This window comes from Halichoerus grypus, chromosome 10 (assembly GCF_964656455.1).
Source record: "Halichoerus grypus chromosome 10, mHalGry1.hap1.1, whole genome shotgun sequence".
NCBI classification, from domain to species: Eukaryota; Metazoa; Chordata; class Mammalia; order Carnivora; family Phocidae; genus Halichoerus; species Halichoerus grypus.
The window spans coordinates 13,438,969-13,458,870 of record NC_135721.1 but is presented as its reverse complement, the minus strand read 5'-3'; the positions used below and the strand labels follow the sequence as shown (position 1 = coordinate 13,458,870).

The following is a 19,902-nucleotide window of genomic DNA, read 5'->3' as shown; positions in this document are numbered from 1 at the left end:
GTCTTAAAGCGTGGACAGGAATAAACCCTTGCTCACAGCGATGTTGTAAGCAATCGGTGAGATTATATAGGTCGTGCACTTACAGAGCAGCTGATTATTATCATTGCTGTTGCTTTTCTTACTATTACCATTATCAATATCATTGCTGGTACTGTTACTGTTACTGTTACTGTTACTATTACTATTACTATAGAAGCAGGCTTCAGCTACTGCACTACTAATTGGGAAATCTTTAATAAAAACCAGATCCCAAATCCTATCGCTATGCTTCAAAACTATAATTATGCCACCATCAAAAAGGCATTTTGGGGAAAAGAAAGCTTTTTCAAATGGGCAGGGGATGACACACATGCATGAATAAACCTCCAGATTTAAAAGTGACTATAAACCCTGTTCACAGTTATATCCGTCTCAGAAGGCACGGAAACGTTGAGAGATGAATCAGAGTTCTCTTCATCAGATAACCTACAGGCGACGTCCTTCTTTCAATGAAATGCATCTGCAAACATAGGAAGTTGTATAATAAATCCATGCAGCTTTTCCTTTCAAAAAGATCTCAGGGAAAGAACTCAGTCTGACAGCAGGAGTTAGGGTCACCATACGTCTCCAAGATTAAGACTTTAGCTAAAGTCTCTCCACCTGGGCTGGAATTGCTCTGTCACTGCTCTGGAAATGAGTATGTATGTCTTCCTTCATTGTGCGGGGTCTCCTTTATAGAAGAGGCAGACATTACTGTCTCGAAGGCGACTTTAAAATGGTTGCTGGCATCGCTCTTTCCAGTGATTAAAGTTCCATGCCTCCGGCCATAATGAATCACATCTGTGTGTTTGTACAACATTTCTCCTTTCTTCCACTCACGGAATGTGTCTCTGCCTGTGAATGTGGGGCTTTACTCTGCTCTGCATAATTTTCAGGTGATGAGGTTTTATCTCAGCAAGAGAAATTATAAAATACAAAATATAGACTGGGAGGATATCTGTGAGGGCACATGCTTCGTGCGTATATGCTAACTTGAGTATGTCCTGAAAGTGCACACGTTTAATCAGTTGACCCCGGACATGATCCTTCTCCCTGCCAACTACCACCAGTCTCCTGAACAAAAGAACTAGCCTGTTGTTGATGTTTACCCAAAATTCAGAAACAAACTGCAAGGACTCTTGATACTCCAAAAAGAGCATTGCCCTTCCAAACCGATTTTGAACATACTGACATGGACTTACTCGACAGAAAAACATACAACCAAGACATTCTCCGTACTGAATTAGGCAAGTTTATTAGGCTCCTAATTTCCATGTCTAGAACACAAACATGGATTCACATGCATTGTCTCATTTTGTGGATCTTACATGCATGTAGTCTTCAGTCAGCTGGGCCTCTGATTCTACTTGTCAGTAATTTACAGTTAGCTCAATGTGAGTAGATGACAAACACAGAATGATACATAAGCCGTAGCAATAAATCCCACCCGATACCATTTACCTTTTTTCCAAAATCATATCACAACTCTCTCTTGTAAAAAATAAATTTCAGAACAAGGCATTTAATTCACTTCACTGAGAAAAATAAAGAAGATTCTATCATTTTGGAGCAATGAATGTCCAACTATGGCTGAAAGGTACACCCTGAGAATTAAATGATTTTAACGAACCCATTGAGGTTTATAAAGCTGTGTTAACCTAACATCAGGAAGGGACACAAGATACAGGCACAAATGTCCCTGCTCATTTCGCTGTGCAATTCTCCAAGGATGCGGTATTATAAACATCCTCGTTGTCTTCGATGCTTGAAGCATCTGTGGAATCGGGATCGCTCACCACAATTCCCACAGAAGATAGACTGGTAATGAAGGCGTGCATCCGCTGTGCGTAAATATCCCTAATGTTAAAGTAAGGGAGCTCATGACACTTCTCTGGTGGGTCCTCACTGCACTGGTCCACGTCAATGTCCTTCTGCTTCTGGTAGTACTTGGAAAACTTGTTGAAGATAATGGTGATAGGAAGGGCCACCACCAAGATCCCACAGATGATGCACGTGCTGGCGATAAGCTTCCCGGCCAAGGTGACTGGGTGGGTGTCTCCGTAGCCCACAGTAGTCATGCTGATGGTGGCCCACCACCAGCAGATGGGGATGCTGGTGAGGCTGGACGTGTGCTCATCTTTCTCCACAGAGTAGATAAGCACGGAAAAGATGGAAATGCCCACAGAGAGAAAGAGAAGAAGCAGCCCAACTTCATGGTAGCTGTGTCTCAGTGTGGCACCTAGAGACCGAAGTCCTACTGAGTGCCGGGCAAGCTTGAGAATTCGGAAAATCCTCATAAGCCTGAGGATCTGGACCACCTTGCCCATGTTCTCAATGTCCTCGCTCTCTTCCTCCTTGGTGTCCACAGCCAAGGTGGCATAGAAGGGGATAATGGAGACGAAGTCAATTATGTTCAGAGGGTTCTTCCAGAATTTCTTTTGACAGGGAGCAGCCACCAGCCGGATGGCCAGCTCGCCAGTGAACCACACGATGCATGCGATCTCCACGCCTTCCAGCACAGGGTCATCCACCTCCCCGTCCTCGTTCTGGAACTCCGACATGCTATGGACACACATGGCCACAATGGAGGCCAGCACCACACTCAAGGAGGAGATGGCAATGAGCTTGGCAGACAGGCAGTGGGCCGGGTTTTCCATTCGAATCCAGATCTTCTTCCGGAGCTGACCAAATCGCAGCTTGTCAAACTTCTCCAGCTCCTTCTCAAACAGAGACGACTCCTCAAAGGAGGAGTCGGTACTCACGTCGTTGCTCTTCTGGTCCCAGTCCTTCTCATGGTTTTCCTCCTTGCGCTCCTGGTAGCGATTACTGCAGCAGGAATCGAGGAAGAGCTCGTTGATGCCCCAGTACTCGATCTCCTGGCAGAATGAGAACACGCACAGCTCCTCCATGACGTGCAGCTTCCCCGTATAATAAAAATTCAAAACATATCTGAACAAGGACGGGTTCCGATCGAAATAGTACTCCTTATCGGCCACGCTATAGTCATCACACAGCTCTAGAATGGCCTCTTCCGAGTGACAGGTGAGCAGCTTTCCAAGTCTGGTGTGAGGAAACCGCAGGAGGGTGCTTTGGTCGACGGACTGCTTAAAGCCCCCCACGTTCAAGTTGACAAGTTCCTCGTCTGGTCCAGGGCGATGGAAAAACTCACCAAACACCATGATGGACACAGGAGGCCAGGAGCTGGATGGGAAGGGAGATGAGGAAGTTCACGCTGCACCTGGAAGGAGCACAAGACGGCATTAGCACTGTCCCGTCGTGCTTTGCCAAGCTTATTTTTAACCTGCCCTTTCCAGGATGATGGGCTACATGAAGAGCAAAGCAGGAAATGGAATAAAAAGGAATATACCGCATTCCGCATTTGAACTGGAAGAAAATCAACACAAAACAGGTTGTTTGGCAAAAGCTGGGGTTGATAGATCCATTTTTTAGGAAAAAGAAGACTGCCATATCCTTTTCATAAACCTTAATTCCTATTTCTTTATTTTCTAAGCATACAAAAGTTACCTCCCACCCCCCCTCCCCAAAGAAACAATGCATGGATCACTTACGCAATAGAAGCCTCTCCAGTCCAGTCTCAACCACAGGGCTCCCGCATATGGGAATGCTCGGTTCAGACGTGATAGGCTGGTTGCTGCCTGGCTTGTAGCTCACCTCTCCCTGTACCCAGGGCCCAGTCATGCACCCTCACAAACAGCCCTCCCTTCTGCTCTGACCCTCACCCCCCACCCACACATGACCAGGGGCTCGGCTCAGCTCTTACAAAAGATGTAGCTTTCCCCTTGTGCTTCCATGTTTCACTCTTTTAAGAGAAAGCCCTATCCCTAGTTTGGATGTGGACAATGAAGAGGATATAATTATCCCCCTGTCCTTAAGTACCCTACATCTTAAAGATATAGTTACACTTAATGGGATGCTGTTTCAGGTACATCCGCAGGGAAGAAAGTGACTTGGGAAAACCTCTGTAAGTTAATTGCACCATCAGTTTCCTGACACAAACGTGCTTCTCTTCCACCTGCTCCTTCTCCTCACAGACTGTCCCCCACACACTCCCAGTTGCTCCACAGATACCAAGTCTATATTGGTCCAGCACATGCTTCCTGTTTCTGGATGTGACACTAACTAGGATGCACCGGATCTATTTCTCAAAGAGAAAGTAATAGATTTTGACCATCACCCAATACAATGGTGCTCCCTCAGAGTAAATGGTGTAGATAAAAGAAAGGTAGGAGATTGTCAAATACTAAGTTCCCACAGGATACTATTAGATGCTTTGTAGACATGACATCATTTATTCCTTCCAATTCCTTCCACTTTACAGAAGGTGTACAGAAAAATGGATACCCAGAGAGGCTGAATCAAAGATCACAGGATAGGTAAATGGTAGAGCCAAGATTTAAACCTGGGTTGGATTAGCCATGATACTTCCACTACATACACCCTCTCTCCAACTTTCTCCCTTATTATAACCCAATAATCCAATGTGGGAAGTGCTATAGCAGAAATGAGTCAAGCATCTTTGGCATTACTGAAAAGAGCAATGACCCCTGTCATTGGTTCTATCTGACTCATATGTTAAAGGTTTAAGCAGAGTTGACCAAACAAGGGGAAAGGGCATTCCCAACGGTGGGCATCAGAGGGTGGGCAGAAGCCAGATTGGGAAGAATCTTGTATAGCAGCCTACAGAGTCTGGACTTTACCTGTAGGCAAGACCACTAAATGGTCTTAATCAGTGATTGGACACAGTTGTCTTTGTGACTGTGACCTAGAAAGACCCCACTGACAGCAGGGTGGGAGTTTGCTGGGGGGCAAAGGCCAGGGTCAAGGAGACAGGGCTGCAAAAGAACAGGTGAGAGGAACGGAGAGGCCCCCAACTCATACAGCAGTGGTGTGTGTAAAAAGGAAGGGACAGAAATCAAGAAAAGTTTATAATGCTGCATCAGCAGTACTTGGTGATTGGAAAAAAAAAGGACAGGGAAGTGGAAAAGTGAAAAGAGGATGTGTTTTCTACTCTGCGTAAGTGGCTGATAATGGGGACACAATTAGAGGAAGCAAAAAGGTCAGGAAGGGATTTTTTTGCTCCTTATGCTTATGAAAAGCCAAGGCTGTCCGTGAGACAAGAGATTCCTCCCCTGAGGAAGGCACCAGAGGACACAGCCTCCAAGTCCAGCCCCCTGCCACCCACCCCAGGAGGAAGCCTCCAGTCATAAAGCAGGCATGGGCATTTGCGCTCGAGACACTAACTGAACGTGTTCCCATGAGCGTGTTCCCATGAAACCAGAGACCGTAGCATAGCTTGACATACCAGTTAATAGATTTGCTGACCTCTTCAAAATACTTGGGTTTTTTTTTTTTTTTTTTTCTGCCTCTGCTTTCTATTTTTAGCTAGATATCTTCTTTGTCGGGCCTAAATCAGAGCTCATGGCTTGGTCCAAATATTTATGGAACTTCAGATCTCTGAAAGCAGGCTTGTGCTCATGGCAAGTATAATAGTAAAACATTCCAAGGAGCTAGTTTTAGCTAATCTGGCATTAAGAAATTAATGGACATTTTCTTCTGGTGCCTTATTTTTCATCTCCTTGGCTATTCTGGAAAGCCACAGTGATAGAACACCAATGTCTGCCTTCATGACACACCTGCAGAAGCCGGTCTCATCATCAGTGGGTGTGTAATCCATTTCCCGATCATTCTGCAGTCACTTTTCTAAAGAACACTGTTATCACCCTTAATGTCAGTCTTCCCACTCAGTCCTCCTTGCTTTGTAATCACTCCGTACCAGTGAAGCCCATTATGAAGCCCATTCGTGCCACAAAGTCTCATCATAAAAACAATACACATCATAAAATAAAGGGCTCCTTGTTGTGGGGACTTCAGCAGAGAGAAAAAGGAAAGCATCTCTGGATCAGATCAAATGCTTGAGCTCAGAGCACAAGCTGAGATTTTCCAAGGCTTGGTGGCCAGAGAAGGAGGTTTGGTTTCCTTGCCTGTGTCCATCCCCCAACAGCCAACAGGGGGCAGGGAAGAAGGAGCTCCCACCTTTATCTTCTGTAGGAATGTTCCCTGGCATGCAGACAGTCCCTTGCCAATTACAAACATTGCTTCTGTCATTTGTCCCTCACTATCACCCTGGGATTTTGCCAATGAGCAGGCAGGATCAGAGGAGATGAGTGGGCATCGCGCAGCTATTAAGGGTTAGAACGGAGGTGCAAGCTCTACCGATTCCAGAGCTTTCTACAGCACGCTGCCTCACACATCCAAAGTGACATAAAGACAGGCAGATATTGAGCATCATTATTTCCAAGATTCTTATTCATTTACTCCTATCCAGAAAACATTTATGAGATCAAAGGTATATTTATACATATCGCTGTATATTTATGATTTATATGAATTACACATTTGTGATTCATTTATATATGTAAATATATGCATTTATTTATATGTGTAAACATGTACACATTTATATGTGTATTTATAAATACATAAATAAACTTTAAATACTTTTTTTTTTTTTTTTTTATTAAGATTTTATTTATTTATTTGAGAGAGAGAATGAGATAGAGAGAGAGCATGAGAGGGGGGGAGGGCAAGAGGGAGAAGCAGACTCCCTGCTGAGCAGGGAGCCCAATGTGGGACTCGATCCCAGGACCCTGGGATCATGGCCTGAGCCGAAGGCAGTCGCTTAACTAACTGAGCCACCCAGGCGCCCCTAAACTTTAAATACTTTAAAGCATTTTCTTTATGCATATTCATGTGATCTGTAATCCAAAAATTGGACTGCATACTCTATTAATGAGTCTGTGGGGAAGCAGGGGCGGGGGGGATGCAAAATGAAGAAGAACCCTTTTAGAGGAGAATTTGACAAGATGTGGCAAAACTGTATAAGCATTTACCCTTTGCCCCAGCAATCTCTCTTCTAGAAATCTCTCCTAAAGAGAGACAAAAAATTGATAACACCTGCATAACTGGAAACAATCCAAATAGCCATCAATAAAAGACTGGCCAAATAAACTACGGTCTATCTCTCTATATATGCAATGGAGTGATTTCTAGGATATGTTACTTAAGTAGAGGGAAAATATGTGTGTATATATATACATATGCATACATGCATATACCTATACATATGTACACACACACACTTAGAGAATTACACAATTATGAAACAAAATTAAATAAAAAAGAAAAGGACAATCCCTAAAAATTTAACTTTACTGTGTATCAAATCGGTCATTAACCTCAGAGAGAGAAATTATTTCCAGATTTTTTAAATTTAATTTAATTTTAATAATTTGTACATCCAAAGTGGTATACACCCTAGGACAAATAAACTCTAAACATCTTAAAAATATTTTTAGTATTCATATTGGTATAATTACTCTGAAACGTTTATGCACACACACATAGGGTAAAGCAAATAAATGATTATATTAATGTCATGAAGAACCCCCAAGATTTTGAGTGCAAAATAAAATACAAATGTAAAAATCAAAGAAATTAAATAGAAGCCCAATGATCCTAAATTTGAATTGGAAATAGCATTATGAACTGATAATTTAACTTTTCCTAAAAGAAAATTTTATTTCCACTGAAAAAGCCTACAACAAAATGACCAACTCTAATGGATGTTAAGAAGTGTCACTTATATCTCCCCTCTCAAACTGAGCCACTCATTCTCACACCTGCTGGAAGTGTTAATAGCTAAGGGCTCTCAGTTAAGTCCCTCTTTGGGAATCACCCTCATTCAAAGACAGCTGTCTTGCCTAAGGTCACACTCCTTCCCCAGGCCAGTTCACATCCAATGACTTATGTCTGAGGGGGCTATAAAGACCCAGCACCTTTTTCTCAAGGTAGGCTCCAGAGTTCCCATAGGATCAGCTAAGATTTCTGTTCCAGCCTCATCACAGTTCAACTCTTCTCCTTGCCCAATCCTACTTCCTTCACTTCCCACTGGTATTGGTCCCAAGGGCACCTCCCAACAAACTTCCTGCACATAAAACTCTGTCTCAGTCTATTTCCCTGGGAACCCAACTGAAGACACCAAGTCAAGAGCAATGAACATCTCAAGTTTGTGCAGATTAAGGCATCAAAATATAATTTCTCACTAAAAAAACAAGGGCTCCTTGGAGAAATAGCCAATCCTGGGCCTGGGGTAAGAAATACCCAAGATAAATGCAAGCTGGTACAGCCACTCTGGAAAACAGTAGGGAGGTTCCTCAGAAGTTAAAAACAGAGCTACCCTTGGACCCAGCAACTGCACTACTAGGTATTTACCCCAAAGATACAAATGTAGTGATCCAAAGGGCCATCTGCACCCCAATGTTTATAGCAGCAATGTCCACAATAGCCAAACTATGGAAAGAGCCCAGATGTCCATCGACAGATGAATGGATAAAGAAGATGTGGTATATATAACTACAAAGGAATATTACTCAGCCATCAAAATGGATGAAATCTTACAACATGGATGGAACTGGAGGGTATTATGCTGAGCAAAATAAGTCAATCAGAGAAAGACAATTATCATGTGGTTTTGCTCATATGTGGAGTATAAGAAATGGTGCAAAGGATCATAGGGGAAGGGAGGGAAAACTGAATAGGAAGAAATCAGAGAGGGAGACAAACCATGAGAGACTCTTAACTATAGGAAACAACCTGAGGATTGCTGGAGGGGAAGTGGATGGGTGGATGGGGTAACTGGGTGATGGGCATTAAGGAGGGCACATGATGTAATGAGCATTCAGCATATGCAACTGATGAATTACTGAACTCTACATCTGAAACTAATGATGTACTATATGTTGGCTAATTAAATTTAAATTTAAAAAGAAGAAATACCCAAGATAAGTCTGGACTATCTTGTTATATTAGAAAGCAAGGAAGCTATCAACAAGGACAGGGGTAGAGTCAAAAGGACTCAGGGCCAACTTAAGGAGACTCCCACTGGTCAAAGATAGTAAATCTGTGCATCAAAAAAAAAAAAAAAATCTCCCAATAGATTGACCTCTGTTGAACATATTAAAATCCCTGAGTTCATAATAATATTTTTTAAGAAAGGAAGAAAGAAATACATTGGTCACCTTTGGAGGGTATTAGAGTATCAGTTCATTATTCTGGAATGTGAGGAGAAAAAAAAAGAAAATCAAACATTTATCCTATGTTTTCCTGCATGAATTATACCTTAGGAGAACTATATAGTAGTTAAAGAGCAAAATTTTTCTTTATAAAAATATTCCAATAACTCAAAAATAATAGTAACAGAAACAACTAAAATGGTACACTAGAAAATATATATTTAGATTTAAAAACACAAACAGTTTGAAAGTAAAAGCATGAAAATAGTAATCAGAGAGCAGGAGTGGCATACTGATACCATACCATATAAAAATAAAACAGTCCATCAGTCAAGTAAACATAAAAATTATAAATACAGATGTACCCAGCAACTGAGCCCAAAAATAGTATCTCTATTTGCAGATGGCATGATCACATATATAGAAAATCCTATGGAATGCATACACACACAAAAATTATTAGAACTAATAAATAAATTCAGCATTGTTGCAGAATATGAAATCAATATACAAAAATCAATTATATTTCTATACATTAGCCATGAGAAAACAGAAATATGAAATTTAAAAAACAATTCCATTTACAATAGCAACAAAAATTAATATTTAAAAATAAATTTAACAAAAGTGGTACAAATTTGTGCCAAAACTACAAAATACTGTTGAAAGAAATTAAAGAAGACATAAGTAAATGTAAACACAACCCCAAATAGCAGGACTCCCCAAATTAATCTATAGATTCAACATAATTCCTATCCAAATATTAGCTGCCTTTTTCTTTTCAGAAATTGACAAGCTGATTCTAAAATTCATACGGAAGTGCAAGAGACCCAGAATAGCCAAACAATCTTGAAAAAGAACAAAGTCAGAAGACTCATACTTCATGATTTCAAAACTTGCTACAAAGCTACAGTAATCAAGACAGGATAGGGTTGGTGTAGGATAGACAGGTCAAGGGAACAGAATTAAGAATACAGAAATAAGTCCATATCTATGGTCAACTGATTTTCAACAAGGACGTCAAGACAATTCAATAGGGAAAGAACAATCTTTCCGATAAAGGGTATTGGGAAACTTGGATAGCCACATGCAAAAGAATAAAATTGGATGCCCATCTCATATCATATACAAAAATTAATTTATCAGTGAATCAGAGACCTAAATAGAGGTGCCAAAACTATAAAACATGCATAAGAAAACACAGGCATAAATTTTTGTGACCTTGGATTAAAATGACTTCTTAGATATGCACCAAAATCACAATACAATAAAAGGAAAAATAGATAAACTGACTTCATCAAAATTAAAAATTTTTGCTTCAAAGAACATTATCAGGTCAAAGGACAAGTATCCTTGTTGTCCCATCATGTGGGACATGATGGGAGAAACCCACATGATGGGAGAAAACATTTGCAAATCATTTATCTGATAATGATCTAGTATCCAGAATAAAGAACTCTTACAGCTCAACAATAAAAAGACAAATAACTTACTTAAAAATGGGCAAAGGGTTTCAACAGACATCTCTCTAATGACATACAAATGGCCAAAAAGTCCATGAAGAGATGGAACATCATTTGTCATTAGGGAAAATGACAATCAAAAACACGAGATAAACCACACTAGTAGGATGGCTAAAATCAAAAAGTAATAATAATATAAGCATTTTACTATAATGCAAGTGTTTGTGAGGATATGCAGAAATTGGAAACCTCATGCATTACCAGGGGTAATGTAAAATGGTGCAACCATGCTGGAAAACAATTTAGCCCATTTCTGGAAAAGTTAAACATATGATCCAACAATTCCACTTAGAAGTATATGATCCAACAATTCCACTTAGAAGTATATTTCCAAGAGAACTGAAAATATATGTTCAAACAAAACATACACATTAATGTTCATAGCAGCATTATTCATAATAGTCAAAGAGGGAAAACAACCCAAATATCCATGTCCATTAATTGAGGAATGGATAAACAAAATGGTGTATCCATTTGATGGAATCTTACCTGGCCACAGAAAGGAATGAAGTACTGATACTACAACATGGATGAACTTGGAAAACATTATTCTAATGAAAGAAGCTAGACCAAAAAAGGCCACATATTGTATGATTCCGTTTATATGAAACATCCAGAATAGGCAAACCCATAGAGACAGAAAGTAGATTGGTGGTTGCTAGGGGCTGGGAGGAAGAGAGAATAGGGAGTGACTGACAGTAGGTATGTATTTCTTTCGGGGGTCATAAGAATGTTCTGGAATTAGATAGCTGTATAACCTTAGAATATACTAAGAACCACCAAATTATGCATTTTAGAAAGGTAAATTTTACCATAAGTGAAGTATATCTCAATAAAACTGTTATTTAAAAAAGGATCCCAGCTACCGAAGAAGGAATGATAGAATTAAAATCTCCCAATTTAGAGGGCACGTTCTGCATGGAGCACTGGGTGTTATGCACAAACAATGAATCATGGAACACTGTATCTAAAACTAATGATGTAATGTATGGGGATTAACATAACAATAAAAAAATAAAAATAAATAAAAAATAAAAAAAAATAAAATAAAATAAAATCTCCCAGTTTTGCAAGTCATCATGGAATAATGGATCTAGGCTGCTAAAACCCAAATAAAAAGCTGATGGGGCACTTTATGCAGCTACATCAGAATAACAATACCCGAGCCTGAAGTAACAGAAAGAAACAAGACACAGGGTGCCTCTTGATGGAAGTATATACACAGTTCTGCAGTATTTCAACAACAACCAACAATCAGTCCTGGATTTTATTGAGAGTCTAGATCTGCCATTTGAAATCAGATCGAGATTTCAAAGTAACATGACAAAGTAACATGACACAGCAAAATCTGTGGGAAACTGTACTGGACAGACAGCACAGACCAGATAAGCGATGTATCAAATAGATCCAATGTGTGGGCTTTGTATGAATCCTGATTTTAACTAGCCAAATGCTTAAAAAAATATATACCTGAAAAACAGGGATGTTTGAGTTATCAACGAGATACTTGATAATATAAAAGAATTATTGTTAAGGCTTCAATGTGCTGATGGTATTGGAATTACACTTTTTAAAAGAACCCTTATCTTTTGAAGATGTATACTAAAATATAAAATTATACCACATTTGGGATTCATTTCAAAATAATCCCTGGGGGGACGGGTAACAGAGCTGGGAAGTGGAGGGTTGGGGGAGGTGGGAGAGGTGTATCTTGCTCATACAAGATATGGCCATGAATTGATCATTGTTGCAGCTGGGTGATGGGTTTAATGTATTATTCTCCCTATTTTTGTCCATGTTAAAATTCTCCATCAAAAATGTTTCAAGAAAAATTTACTAAGCACCTTTTTGGGCCATGCACCATAGTTAAGTGCTTTAATAGACACTTGTTCACCCTTGAATTCCCAGCAGCCTGTGCAGTACCCGGGCACTAGGACGCAATGAGGAAGCATCACTGAATGAATGAATAATTTCCTTTAATTCCCTAACCGTCCTAAGTGATAGATCTTATACCCCACCTTGCAAATAGGGACACCTGAGGCACAGAGTTTGCCCAACATTATCCAGATTTTATGCGGCAGACTCTTTCCACTATGCCTCGAATATGAGTACTTAATTTATTTTTTTAAGTGGGAAGGAGGAGGGACTGGCTGATCTTTGAATTTACCTAGTTTTTCATCATCCTCATTAAAGAGCGCTATACTCTTTAGTGGGGGATTTGGTATAAGTATGCCGAAGATACATGGGGGTCTCAAATCAGGCACATCCACGAGTACAAAAGGCATTTGGCCACAAAGTTGAAAACCCAAATACTATATTCATTCTTTTCCTCAAGAAAAGCATCAGCTCACTGTGCCGCTCCCCCAGCCCACTATCAACCCAAATTACTCATGATGAGAACATTATATACTGTATTTGGCCACCTTGGGCCTCTTGGTGTTTACAGTATTGAAAAGAAAGAAAAAGATGTCAAAAATCCAAGATACTCACCGGCAGCTTAAAAGAAAAACTGCATTGATCTACTTCTCTCCGAATACCACCCTGTAAAAGGCTTTTCGAAGCCATTAACCTCTTACTCACCTCTTCTTAGTCCTCTTCCCTCTCTTTTTGCTTTCCGCTCTCAAACTCACTTAAAAAATACTCTCAGAACTGTCTTTTCAAGGCTGACAAATATACATGCACACATGTGCATGAGTGACTTTGCTGATGCTCTTGCTTTGCTCAGAAAAGTAACAAGAGCATAACAAATACAAGTCAGTATTTTGATTGGGCAGAATCACTTTTTTCAATCGATTCCATAAATGTAGACAAAAGCCTAGATTCCTTCTGCCCTCCCACTTGCCCAAAATCTACATTAATCCTTCCATCAAATTAGAAAAAAAAAAATAGGGCATTTTTCAGAATTAATACTGCCACCTTTTTGGGATATTCTGAGAGCTGCATTTCATCCCATTAAATTTAAAAGAGAAATCACTCATGTTTTTAAAAGGGGGAGGGTCATGCTAAATTCTATTTCCACCCATGGCATGTGAGGATATTCCAAATAAAAACAAGCAGATGTAAACAGAATTAGAAATCTAAAGTCAATCCACACCTATGGATGGAGGTGTTCCCACCAGGCACCTTCCCTGACCTTCTCTTACAGCAAGCTCCCCGTGCACCGGGGTGGGTAACACGTAAGGAACAGAAAATTGGTCATCAGTACTGGGCAGAGAAGAGCAGAGAGCACGGTGAAATTCCAGCGTCACTGCATAGCCCACCCCGTGTGGTTTAGAAACGGAGATGTTGTTGGAGCAGCTAAAATAGTGCAATTCTAGGAAATGAAGGGCTGCTTATGAGACATCTAGAAGGTCATGCCCAGCGCCAGCCTATAGAATACATGAAACTCCAGGAAGCCTCTCATTCATACAGCTCATCTCCAAGCAGAGGTCGCTCAGAAGGCTGAGTGCTTTACTGAGGCCAGAAATCTGTCTTATTGGTAAAAAACAAAGAATCACGGATGGACCTGAAACAGGAAAAGAAGTGGATGGGCCACAAGAGGGGAGCCTTAACTCTGCAGGAGGTACCCCATCAGGAGTCACCTTACATGGAGGAACCTCATGTGGAGGAACAAGCACATGCTCGTATTGGTGTCCAGGGGCGTTTGGGAGAATCTGAACGCACCTGGGCCAAATTAACAGCTCTCCCCACCCGCGTCCTAACCCCTCTCACCCTCTCCCAACAGCCCTGTATGTGGGTGCACGATTATGTTAGCACCCACCACAAGATATTATAATGTTTTCCCAGTTCTCCTCACCCGGCCCCCACAGGTGCTGTCCCTACACCCAAAGCATGGAAGGAATCGTGTATTACCACCTCTACAGTCTCAGCCCCGTATGCTAATTTCTGCCCCTAATCTAGTGAAAGATACTCACTTTGATCCGGAAGAATTAAAAGGCTATCACTCTTTTTGTCCAAGAGCTAGTGGAATGATCTAGACCAGACAAGGTGAAATGAAATGCCTCCAGGTGGCAAACAAGTAAGTTAAACAGATGAAGTGGGTTGGTTGGGACTATGGTGAACCATCCGGAGGCACAGGCCGCTCAGCACCGGAGTCCTTTGTGGGAACAGAGAGCCAGGACGCATGTATCTTATGGTGCTCCAGGAGACCTGGAAATCCTGATTTTTATGTGGGGTATCTCAAGTTTAATTGGAATTGATCAAACATGTTTTCAACATTACATGGCTCAAACAAAATATGTCTCCAGGCACACAGTAACAGTAGTTGTTACTTCCTCCAGTTTGGGCCATAAATATCAGAAGGGGGAGTGGGCAGTGTGGGCTACTTGATTCTTCCAAAGCTGGCTTGGCGCATCCCCCAAAAGAATCCAACCTAATCCTTCCAGGCTGGCTTTCTCACCTTCCTCTTTTACTGCCCCAACTGCCAGTGAATTTTAATCAGAATAGTCTCCCTGGTGTGCGACCTTCATTTCTGTCACTACGCTGTAAGGCTCGTTCTCCCCTCCCTCTGGTTAATAATGGGGCCAGGGGAAAGATCAGTGGCATCTCTTACCCTTGTGGTGTCGATGGCACACTCTCTGCCCTCATCCTGTCCAGTGGAATGTCCATCACCATCCACGAAGCTCCGCCCTTCTTCCCTCACGGGTGTGTGTGGTACACATGGGCATTTAGTGGCCAGAAAGAAGAGAAGAATCCTGTTTCCTGGTTGAATGGGCCAAAGCAACCACTGGGAAATCACTCTCACCTGCAGAAAAAGCCAGAGGTCAAGTTTTAGCTCCAAGGAAGAAACACACTCAAGACGTTCTAACTCAGACTCAGTGATCTGGGCACTTTACTGATTAGACCCATCTCTTAGAGCCCCATCTCATCTCAGGGAGGGGGTGTTCTTCTCCACACACACCCTCCCTCTGGCCATGGAACCATCACTCTCACTGGACACAGGGATAGGGAGACATCACGGCCCCAGGACCTGACTCGCAATCACTCTCAGCCTTAAGGACCCTCAGGTTTTGACTATAGTGGACACTTGGGACATCTCCACTGACCCCAAGGCCAACAAAACATCCGAAGCTAAAATGAGGCACTAGCATTAGGACTGTAGTCATTCGCCTCCCACACAGTTTCTTCTAGGAGCATTATTTTCCTGGCTAATTTATCAAGGATATACTTAAAAGCTTCTAAATGAATACATTTTCATCCATTTCAGAGACCAAGTTCTGAGTGTGACTGCTCTAATAGAATTAACACTGCTGCTCTAATTTGAAATCAATAGGTTTCAAAGGCTGGCCAAATTCGATTTTGCTTTATTTGTCCATTGTTGTATTTCACAGATCAGAAATGACTATGCGTGCGAGATCAGAGTCCTCGGGTTAAACGTGTGCTGTCTACGGATGTGTGTGTACTGTGTATGGGGGCGTTAAGCTTGTACCAAAACAAAAGGACAAATTTACATGTCTCTCTCTGAATAAATTAAAGAAAGCAAAAAAATCTCCAGTTCCCAACAAGGTAAGCCTTGCCTCATGTTGATGCCTCCCCATAGATTTATATTAGTATCTAAGCATCCATCCACTGATTTTCATGTTTTCCAATCAATGCTAGGTCCTAAAGGGGGCCAGGGGTGGGTGAAGAGGAAGAAGAAAAGATTGATTCCGTGCTTCAGACTGAAAATGAAAGAAGTGCCTTCGGATACATCAGTCATTAAACAAACAATCATTATAGCTTAGGATCTGCCTGGAATTATCCTAGGCATTGGGATTGCAAACAAGACACAGTGCCTGCCCCCTCCTCCCCACCCCAGGAGCTCCCAGGCCCAGGACCAAATGTAATAAACAAGGAATGGTATCCTACCAACACCAAGGGGGCAATGGAGACGGAGAAAAGCAGGAACACACCGGTCCCAATAATGGCCAAAGAAATCCTTCAGTGCATTTTCACCTCTAATAAAGATAACAAGGAAAGATCCAGGAGAAAAAAAAAAATGCAGCTCTACTCGAAGTGAATTTCTGAGACAGGACTCTTAGCAGAAAAGGTAGAGCAATCTCAACAGGGATAAATAAAATCAATTCAGGAGCTAAAGTCCTCCTCCTTCTCCTCCTCCTCCACAACCTCCCAGCAACTCATCATTGGGACAGTCTTAAATACTTGCGTGCCACCGAAATGCAGAAATGCGCCGTGCTTTTTTTCAAGGGTACAGCACACACATATAGTCTTCCTTTCCCAATGTAGCACATGTTAAGGGAAAGTAAGATTAATCTGGCTGGGAGATAATTAACTGCAAACAGCTTTGATATGACTATATTAATTATTGAAGAAAAAAATTAACAAAGTACTTAGGCTATTTGGCACTTCTAAGAACCCCCAAGCATTGCTGGGCACTGGCTCATCACAGAAGGACTGGCCCAGGGACAGACTGAGAGGGGAGCTAAGTGTGTCTTTTTTACAGAAACTGTGGGCCCTCCATCAATGTCTGATGAATTAATAACCTCCCAGGCTGCCTTTTTTTCTCTGTCTCCCTCCAAACTCAGAATGCCAGTGTTCTGCCTCATTTTCCATCACCAAGACTCCTGTCCAAAAAACTAGATTTTTGGAAAAGATACAATACCAGTCAATAAGTCAATAGCTCTCAGTGTGAATTTATGTCAATTCACACCCCTCCTAGAGCATTCACATTCTAAGGGTGACCTTTCCATGTAAAATAATAACCAGCATTTTCTGAGTCCCTACAACATGCCCGAACCTTCCAGGAGTTTCACACACATCACCTCTATCCTCAAAAAAATGTTAACTGTGATTCCCATTTGATAGGACATCAAGGCTCAGGGAAGCAATTTGTCCAAAGTTCCAAACCCAGTGAATGCCAGAGCCAGGATTCAAACTGAGGTAAGTCTGCCTGATGTGACTATATGAATTATATTTGATATGACTATATGAATTACTGAAAAAAAAATTAGTTGTCGGGGAAAGTTAAGGACTGGGAGAAGTGAGCAGAACATGCCCCAAACCAGCAGACTTTGGGAAAGAAAAATGTGTGCATCCAACACAGTCTCCCCTTCCTGCTTAACAATCCCACCACATGGTTCCATTCTCTATGTTCCCACCACCCCTATCAGCATGTAACTGTTCAAAAGAAGATGGTATCGTTTGCAATTTAGCACCTAAGCAGGTTTCTGACTTTGCTGAGTGATTCAGCAGGATCATGGCAAAACACATCAGGTTCACTCAAGTATTGCTAGCCTCTGTAGAAGTCTCTGCACAATAAAAAGGGAGGCCCTCTGCAGCATCCTTGCAATGAACACTCCAGCTTGGCTATATTTCCTGGTGGGTTGACGACAGCATTCAAAAATGTACAGAATGACTGGCTCCATTACTGAGAGGGAGAGGGTGAAGATTAAGTGGCCTATTGGACTCTTTCATCATCCAGAGAGCTGACATCCAATCTTGGAACAGAACGAGGAAAATCAAATGGACAAGCAGATAGTACACAGGGGTAATAATAACTCCTGATGTCCATCTCCCAGGACTCAGATTCACAGGACTAAGGTTGCTCTCCAGAAATTAAACTATAAAATCAGTGTCTGAGAGATCAAAGCAGACACTTGGAGGGCCACTGCTGCATAGATCTGGGTCTTATGTACTTGCACAGAATCCTGAGTGTACCTGTTACTGCCCTGCTCATATTCTTCTGAAATTTGTCACCTCCGTCTACCCACTGGACTGAGAAGCCTCCAGCTAGGGACAGTGTTATAATATCAGTCTTCATATTCATTATCCCTGTTATACAATGGTGCTTGACACATTTTTATTGAACCAATTCCTCTCCCCCAAGGAAACAAGACTAAAGAGTAAATTAATTAAAAGAATCAATATGGATAATGAAAGGCAGTTGGTCAAGGGAAGCGGAGGCGGAAAGTGTAAAAGATCAAAGTTGGTTGCCCAAGACCCATCCCACCACTTTCCAAAGGAGGTCTCACCCTGAAGAGGCCGCATCGTCCAGCCCCGATGGGGACATCTCGAGTGGAGTTTTAAGTGTCTACACCTAGAGTTTCAGGTATCATTAGATACCCAAAAACCTCTCCTTGTTCTGATTCTAGACTGCCTGAAGCAACAGAGAGCACGCAAGCATGTCCACTCTGTCCACGAGATATATTTATCCGTGGCACATAACAAGGGAGGAAGAGGTTTATTAACTCCATTTTCTGTAAGTTTCTATGAGAGTCAATCTGCTAGAGTCTGATCAACTCTAGGACACCTGAAAGTGAGTTTCTGAAGTTGCCAGGCTGCCAGAGAGCCTGACCCTGACCTGGGATAAGGTCACCAGGTAAATAGCACGTTTAAGCACCATCCTGACAGCCAGCCAGCTTCCCTGGAGACACCCTGACCTTGCCAACCTCTACAGAAGAGTTTCTCAGCCTCAGCACTATTGGCATTTTGAGGCCAGGTAATCCTCTTGCGGGGGGCTGTGCGATGTACTGCAGGACGGTTAGCAGCATCCCTGGCCTCAACCCACAAGCACCTCTCCTCCCTGTCCCCTAAGGTCATGACAACCAAAGTTGCCAAATGTCCCCCAGAGAGCAAAACCATCCCCAGTTGTGAACGACTGCTCTAAAGTAGCGTAAAAAGATCTCAGATAATCAGATACTCAGATTTGGAATCTGCAAGTTCAGAAGGCTCAGAATGGCAGATTGCAATCGTACCTCATCTGCTGAGAGGGGCCGGGGATGTTCCCCTGGAAACCCGTTCTAGAATTCAGTCATGGCATTTCTGGTGTCAGACAAGCAAAACTTTGCAAGTGAGGAAAGATAAAAGGCAGGTTAACCTTTTGTTGAGACTCGAAGCATGCTTCAGGTAATTGGAGTCTAGAGTAAAGGTTAGTGATTTTCTCTGAGAATCTATCTGATATTTGCTAACATTTTTGGTGCCAGGATGACACACAGGGCAATGCACACATACAGTTTGAAAGATGTCTTACTACAGCTATCTGTAGGTAGGGGTCCTCTTGCTGACCACACCCACCCCTGACCAAGCTCCAATCTTGTGGAAATTCATTGATGTCCCAAGAAAAATGCAAATACGTGTCAGTTTTGTAGTCTTACCCCTATTTATCAATCACAGACTAATTTTCAATAAAATCTAAGAGTAATGAAATAATAGGAATAATAACAAAAGGTGAAATTCGACCCTACTTCTATTTTGATTAACTAATGAGAGTTGTAGTCTGAGGTTTTGCTTAAATAAAATTAAAATCTCACAATCAGACTGCCATAATTAGA

At 41.7% G+C, this 19,902-nt stretch overlaps 1 protein-coding gene across 9 annotated transcripts in view; it reads right to left on the bottom strand.

Annotated features, from left to right (window-relative positions):
• The window catches only part of KCNS3 (potassium voltage-gated channel modifier subfamily S member 3), a 212,774-nt gene that overhangs the window by 173,940 nt on the left and 18,932 nt on the right, over positions 1-19,902 (bottom strand). For 4 of the 9 annotated variants that reach the window (XR_013441605.1, XR_013441606.1, XR_013441603.1 and 1 more), the window contains exon 2: positions 15,186-15,377. Coding sequence is in view for 5 of the 9 variants with exons in the window: in XM_078055996.1 (XP_077912122.1) it covers positions 1,722-3,197 (1,476 nt within the window). In the remaining 4 variants the exon portion in view is untranslated. Of the gene's footprint in view, positions 1-1,247; positions 3,257-15,185; positions 15,378-19,902 lie in introns of those variants that run through there. The other 5 variants (XM_036100122.2, XM_036100123.2, XM_036100121.2 and 2 more) reach the window with 2 other exon arrangements.